The 7,451-nt window shown below is 40.8% G+C and overlaps 1 protein-coding gene across 1 annotated transcript; it reads left to right on the forward strand.

The window, feature by feature from the left end:
- The first annotated feature begins 96 nt into the window (after positions 1-96).
- LOC145486456 (heme transporter HRG1-like) lies at positions 97-3,960 on the forward strand. Its single transcript, XM_081465130.1, has 2 exons — positions 97-847; positions 2,786-3,960. The coding sequence occupies exons 1-2, from the start codon at positions 511-513 to the stop codon at positions 2,932-2,934; spliced, it is 486 nt and encodes a 161-aa protein (XP_081321256.1). The 5' UTR covers positions 97-510; the 3' UTR covers positions 2,935-3,960.
- The last annotated feature ends 3,491 nt before the right edge of the window (positions 3,961-7,451 follow it).

Consider the following 7,451-nt stretch of genomic DNA (forward strand, 5'->3'; position numbering starts at 1 on the left):
CAGCGGCAAATTGGTCATTCCCAGTCCTTACCAGACGAGTGTTTGAAGATATTTCTGCCATCCCCACCGACTCCATCCCACTAGTAACAGGCCAGGTTTTTCGGCATTCTATATCAGATTTGGTCTGGTCAGGAGTTATAATCGATTATGGCCCTATTCTGATCAATTTTCACATTCCGAGTTTTGCATTCATTTTTAACCTACGAAGAGACACCCCAAAAATTAAATAGCAAAATATACAGCCAATCTTCTCACCAGACCAGATAATCTATAAAGTAACGCCATTTTACGCCACCAAAGTTTTACTTCGAGTTTTGGGCTTCCGTGAAATTGAGACTGAAATGTGCGTACAATGTAGCGTGACTGCTGCGGTCAATCTTGCGTGCTTGCGTGATCGCGTGACTAATCTTGCAAAGCTCAACTTGTCGTACCAGACGCAAGGAGTCACGACGCAAGCGTTTCACCTCTCGGTGTAATTTGGGGTTGTTTTTTTTTGACCCTCGTGTAACAATGGGGGAAGGTCTCAAGCGAGCACTGGTAGCCTTTCAAAAGTACAGGTTGGTAAAGAGGATAATCGCGGCGATTGCCGGCGCTGTGGCAGGGATTGCTGGCTGCATCACATTTGCCAAAGTCTATCACAACTACAATGCTGCTGTGTGGGCAGGCTTGTCGGCAGCGTTTGCTATAGTGTTCTTGCGTTTGAATTTCTCCGTTCGTCGCGATTATGAAAGAGTCATTACAAGGGAAACGTTCAAAGCCTATTTGTTGATTGGTGTTCTGGGTACAGTTGCGGGATTCGTTGCACTGATCACTTATATTGTCCTGGGTGCAACACATCACGAAAAAGGTAATTAGGCTGTCTGATGCATGCCTTGTTGCAGAATATCGCAAACCTTATCAACCGGCCAAAACATGTTATAATTCAAGGTAACTATGGTGCTTTTACATCAATAATTTTTCCCAATACTAATAAATTCCTGAAGCGTTACGAAGCCGTTTCCAGAATGTAAACAAAACGCCGCAGTTTAATTACACCGAGTGTTCAACAGGTTACGAAATCTTTGAACTAACCATTGTTTTATAGGGAGACTTGTAGTAGAGACGTTTTGAAACTGATTGCTTTCGATGTTTATTCAAATTCACCTTGCTTTGCTGTCTTGAGCTTCTTGAATTTAATTAGGTAATGTTTGACATTGCCATCTTGCGATAAATATTATGACATTATTGTAAATGCAAGATTCTCAGCTAACGTTTTTGAAAACGAATGAAAATTTACACGGCAAACAGAACGCCGCGAATCATTAATAAGTTTCAGATCAGGAAAATTTTGAAAGACCTATGGCAGCGTAAGAAAGTAAAAAGATGGCATTAAGATGATAAGAGCGACAGGTAAAAAGCTACGGTGCAGAAAATGGAAGGATTTCAGGCGGGTGTCTACCTGAATTCAAGTGAAATTTTAGGAGGGGGATTAAAAGGAAAAAAAAGGTTATGGAACACCACCAGACAGTTGAACGCCCCCGAAAGGGCACCCCAGGTTGGTGGACAACTGTTTGGTGTACGTCTACCAATTTTTAACTTCAAATTCTAATTTTAAAACAACACCAAATCTTCAAAATTTCCTATTTCCATAAATTTTACTAATCCTTTGAGAAAAATTCTTCATCTCCAAATATACTCAAAAAGCACCAAAAAATTTACAAAACAGCCCAAAACATAGATATGTGGGATGAGCAGAGAGATTCTTGACTGCTTGTAACGTGAACGAGATATTTGCATTAAAACCATAATACCCAGCCAAACTACGGCCCTCAGTGTAGACCCCCACCTTAATGAACTTTAGGTTACAGCTGATGTCGATTTAAGGTAACAAAGGCCAAGGGGAGACAGCAGAAAGTACCAATCTTTCTTTGTTTTCAAATTTTCAAATATGAGCGTAGCTAAGAGACTTCAATAAGCTAGAAATGTTAAAATGATGATGATGATGATGACGATGAAGACGACGACGACGACGATGATGATGATGGTAGTGGTGGTGGTTGTGGTGGTTGCGGCAATATATAGATTTAGGCCAGCCTAAAAGCGTAGCTCCTGGACCGGGTTGTTCAGAGCCCGACAAAGCTAACCCAGGATATATAATGTAGAATTTTGATTTGAGTTTTGTAACTTTGTGGTGAGGTTTTCTGTATATTGGCGGTCTGTTTTGAGTTTTAACACAAAACAAAAGCAGTGAAAACGGTTAACTTCAAGTCCTGGGTTAGCGTTAACCGGCTCCCAAACAACCCAGCCCTGTTTTGAACAAGTTAGCCTGACATGAGCCCGCGATCCACTCGAAAAACAGCACTTGGTCAGCGGTAAACTTCCAAAAAACACGTGAACTCGATGAGCTCTAAACTTGAGCCCGCGATATAATCACGTGATGCTGGTCAGTGGATACCTTGTTTTGAGAGTTGTCAGTTGGTCATAACATGTATGTCTAATATCAAAGAACACGGTAAACCAAGTCTGCATGTCCCTGTCTACCTACTATTTGAAGTATGGCCACCATGTTGCGCGACTCCGTCGTCGTCGTCGTCGTCGTCGTCGTCGTCGTGCGTACGCGCCCACGAGCAATACCGCTAGCCATGATAACCATGAGAAAATCCATTCACGGGTTTCCTTTTCTTTCCTATATGGGTATGGGGCTCCGCTTGGCGGCCCTCCGGGCCGCCGGAGCTCCGCTATTACTGGTATTATGATGCTTGGGAATCGCATTTACTATTTTAAACTCCTTGTTTTGTTTCAACAGGCTTACCAGCCGAAGGCTATTTTGTAGTGTGTTTCTGGTCCGCGAAGACCGTGATGTGGGGAGTGTGTACCATGGGGTCTGCAAGAAGTTTCACCAAGAAATATTTTGAATCTTCTCCTGGTCTCGTGCAAAATAATTCAATATATTGACTTCAAGACAAATTAAGAACTGTGTTGTCTCTGTTAGTATCTTGTAGTTGTGCATTGTATTTGTCCTTTGTCCAAGGGTATCTAGTCAGGATTACATCACCTTGTAGACTCCTAGTTCAGTGTAAATAATCCAATGTAGTGACCTCAAGATAAAGAACTGTGATGCCTCTGTTACGTGGTACATTGTAGTTGTGCATTGTATTTGTCCTTTTATTCAAGGATTCCATGGTCGACCTTGTAACTACCTTGCAGAGACTTCGTTCAGTGTTCAGCAGTTGTAGCTTTGCCAAGAAATCAAGCCTACAAATAATGAACAATGATGAGTCATAAAGTAAACCAAGAAACAATGAGTAAACTCATGGTTTTTCTTTTAATATTTTCAGACATGTGTATTGTTGAAAGGTTGACACAGATCTGTCTAATAGCTCGAATAAGAAAATCAATAGGACTGACATTATGAACAAGAATCTCTCAGTTTTAGAGCCTTTAGATCCAAGCCTTACTGTTAAAGGAGGAATAAGGCTACTATAAAATTCTTAAAAATACTGGATCTGCAGATACCCTATTAGTTACTTTCATTAGAGCTAAACCAAAACCAAAGTGGTTGAAATGGCAGAGGTCAGGTACGACGAGGAAGGTGGAACTGGTTGGGACACATACTAAGGAGAGAGGGTGCGAACGACTGCTTCACAGCATTGGGATGGACACCAGAAGGTCGAAGAGCGAGAGGGAGGCCAAAGACAACTTGGAGAAGGACGGTGGAGAAGGAAAGAAACAAGGCGGGATGGAAGAGCTGGGAAGTAGCCAAAGCGGTGGCACGGAACAGGGAGTGTTGGTCGGGAAGCGTGACGGCCTTATGCGCCTATTAGCGCGACGAGAAATGATGATGATGATGATGATGAAAACCAAAGTAATCACTCCAGCCAATCACAAAGGTCGCAGAAAATCCAGTGAACCAATCAAAACTCGAAGGAATAGGCGAATCTTTGCTGACGTCATTGTTTACATTTTTCCTCGTTAACATACGACTTTATTCTTAGCGATTTTTACTTTCTATTACTTTCTTAAATGCACATTTTTAATTATTAAGATTAGTACAGATCATTTTGGCGAATTGTACAGCGCCTAGAGCAGGCATGGATAGGCGCTATATAAATATTTATTTATTATTTATTATTTATTATTATTTGCGCATAGAAGGCATCATGCTAGACACGATTTTACTAGAAAAACTTAAAGAGCATCTGAAACTTAGTAAGTGGTGAAATTTTTGGCGCTTTGGGTGTAATATTCGAGTAGAAATTGGCTTTCAAAAACATCAAAATTTCTGTGTGGCAAAAGCGCTAATGAGCTCATACAGTCTTTGTAAACTTTTGAGCTTTTAAACCTTCGTCGCATAAAAAGTATTCAATACATCGAGCTCAAATTCCTTGGGACAGTTAATCGTGCTGTGCCCTTTCAATATTCAGTATTAATCTCTTTGTAACTCCATCAGAAACTGTATCACTTATAGTAACGAGGCAAATATTGTAGACAAAGATTACCCTATAACATGCATGTAGCTGACGTGAAGCGCGGAAAAACGAGTGCGACAAAGTCACGATTGGTTTTGCTTTTACTTCTGATCGTGACTGGATGAAAAAGAGGCGCGAGTATGTTAAGCCAATCGTGCATCGTAGTAATGCAAAACCGATTACTCTTTTACGATAACTGCAGAAATTCTCGCGCGCTCTTTGGTTAATTTTCATTGTCAACACGCGGCGCGTCAACGGGCGAGAGCGGACAATTTGACAATTTGTCATCGTAAAAAACGAATTGAATATCAGTTTTTCATGCGTCTGTCCAGTTATTGATCGTGAATTTCGTCATAACATTAAAGTCAAAGTAGTCCTCGGATCCACTCGGCTATCGCCTCGTGGATCCACAGCTACTTTGAGACTGTTATGACGAAATTCATGATCAATAACTGGACAGCCGCAAGAAAAACTGACGTCAATTTGTAAATTCGACGTTCAAATGTCTCAAATGAAAACCGCACTGAAAAGAATTCTAGTTTAGTTTCTAGTTTCGTTATTGACGTAAAAAGTCACTCTTTCTTTACTATGAAAAGATTGAGTACTACTCTATTAAATTTCATAACAATCTTTTGCGACTTAAAAAAAATATATTTCGCTATAAGATCTAAGTAGCTTGGAAATGCAACCCGTCTGATTTTTGAATCGAACTATTCAGAAATCCGTCTTCGTTCGCAGGCTAATTAAAAATGAATTTTTCATTGTATGGATTGTATAGTAGTTTTATTTCATTGGAAAGAACATGTAGGAAGCCTTCGTTTTTTCTGAGATCAGGCTATGGCCGCAGCGAATAATTTTTGCCACCGGGTCTCCATTTAGAGTACGTAGGGAAACAACGTTCTCTCTCTCCGATCGAGAAAGTTCTGGCATGTCTGGAGTAACCGATTAGCATGGTGACGAGCGAAATTAGAGGGTGGTAAAGGTGGGGTACCAATCACGCATCACGCTGAATTTTTCTATTAAATCACTCATCACGGAGATTTTTTTCACCAATCACGCGTAACGTAAAAAGAAGTAAATACATCGCCAATTTTACTTTCTTGACCCTAAAAGCGTCGTTAAAAGAAAAACTTTGTCGATTCAAACACAAAAATGCATCGGCAAATATGTGGCCTCTCACGCGAAAACGTTCCTTACGATATCCGTTCGAACGGTTGAAAACGCACGGTAACTGAACTAGCCTGCGAACAGGCTCCCAGCGAGGGTGGAAAAAAATCCGGCGCAGGCGGGGAAAACAAAATCCGGCGAGCGAAACGAGCCGTTAAGCGCGAAAAAAAGAATTCCGGGAATTGCGCTGCCCCTCGTCACCATTCCGCTCTCAGCCGCTCCCCGCTCGCCCAAGACTACACATGGCTAGTTCGCACTAAACCCATTAACCCAACCGGGAGCCTGTTCCCAGGCTACAAGTGAACGGATAATTTGAATAGCGATAGTCAATTTACTTGTTCCATGATATCTTGAGACCACTTGGTTCTACATGAGTTGATAAGCACTCCGATATAATGAGTAATGACTCTAGAAACGATTTAATGAAATGCAAACTGTGAGCGTAAATGTTAGAGATTCATGAGATGTGTGCTGTGTAGGTATATGTTGGGAATTAATACGATGAAAGCTATGTAGGTTTATGCGGGGGATTAATGAGATGTAGACTGTGTAGGTATATGTGGGGGATTAATGAGATGTATTGCTGTGTTAGGTATATGTTGGAAATTAATTCAGTGAAAGCTGTGTAGGTGTATGTGGGGGATAAATGAGATGTAGGCTGTGCTAGGTATATGTAGGGGATTAATGAGATGTATTGCTGTGTAGGGATATGTTGGGAATTAATACAATAAAAGCTGTGTAGGTATACGTGGGGGATAAATGAGATGTAGGCTGTGTAGATATATGTAGGGGATTAATGTATTGTTGTGTAGGGATATGTTGGGAATTAATTAATACAATGAAAGCTGTGTAGGTATATGTAGGGGATTAATGAGATGTAGGTTGTGTAGGTATATGTGGGGGATTAATGAGATGTATTGCTATGTAGGTATATGTGGGGGATTAATAAGATGTAGGCTGTGTAGGTATATGTGGGGGATTAATGAGATGTAGATGTAGGTTGTGTAGGTATATGTGGAAGATTACTGAGATTAATGAGATGTAGGCTGTGTAGGTATATGTTGAGGTTTAATGAGATGTAGTATGTGTAGGTATATGTAGGGGACTAATGAGATGTAGGCTGTGTAGGTATATGTGGGGGATTAATGAGATGTAGGATGTGTAGGTATATGTGGGGGATTAACGAGATGTAGGATGTGTAGGTATATGTGGGGGATTAATGAGATGTAGGAGGAGGTTTTATGTGGGGGATTAGTGAAATGTAGGCTGCGTAAGTATATGTAGTGGATTAATGAGATGTTGGATGTGTAGGTATATGTAGGGGTTAATGAGAGGTAGGATGTGTAGGCACATGTGGGGGATATTTAGGGGACGGTTGAGGAAGAATACTTGATTATATATCCAGGAGCTCGAGGTATTGTTTTAAGAGAGATTAAGTGAGATGTGTAAATTGCAGTTGAGTTAACTAGCCGCCCAACCATCCGGGTGGTGTCGCACTTATAAAGCGAAAGCACAAAAGGCTTGGCTGTGAGCCAGTGAGAAAGCAATGACGTCATAGCCAAACTGGACAAACGAGTTTCTTACACCGACTTGATTTGATTATTCAAAATGGCGCACATACCTTAATATAAGATTATAATATGCTAATTTGCGAAACATTCCTCATATGCACGCTTATGTTCTCTAACGGCTTTTCAATTTATGTTATACATACAGAAATATATCAAAATACGCGTTCACCTTGTGTATCTTGAGTTACAGTAGCCAGATTAATGATTGATGACGTTCGTTTAAGGTTCTCTCTGCAATCTAATATTACATATTGCAGCGAAAGGG

Source organism: Orbicella franksi, chromosome 5 (assembly GCF_964199315.1).
Source record: "Orbicella franksi chromosome 5, jaOrbFran1.1, whole genome shotgun sequence".
Classification (NCBI taxonomy): domain Eukaryota; kingdom Metazoa; phylum Cnidaria; class Anthozoa; order Scleractinia; family Merulinidae; genus Orbicella; species Orbicella franksi.

What these genes read in the sequence shown, in the direction of transcription:
- LOC145486456 (XM_081465130.1), top strand. Translation starts at nt 511, where the DNA reads ATGGGGGAAGGTCTCAAGCGAGCACTGGTAGCCTTTCAAAAGTACAGG. An exon ending in TGCAACACATCACGAAAAAG is followed by an intron (nt 848 to 2,785) that starts GTAATTAGGCTG and finishes TTGTTTCAACAG; the next exon opens with GCTTACCAGCCGAAGGCTAT.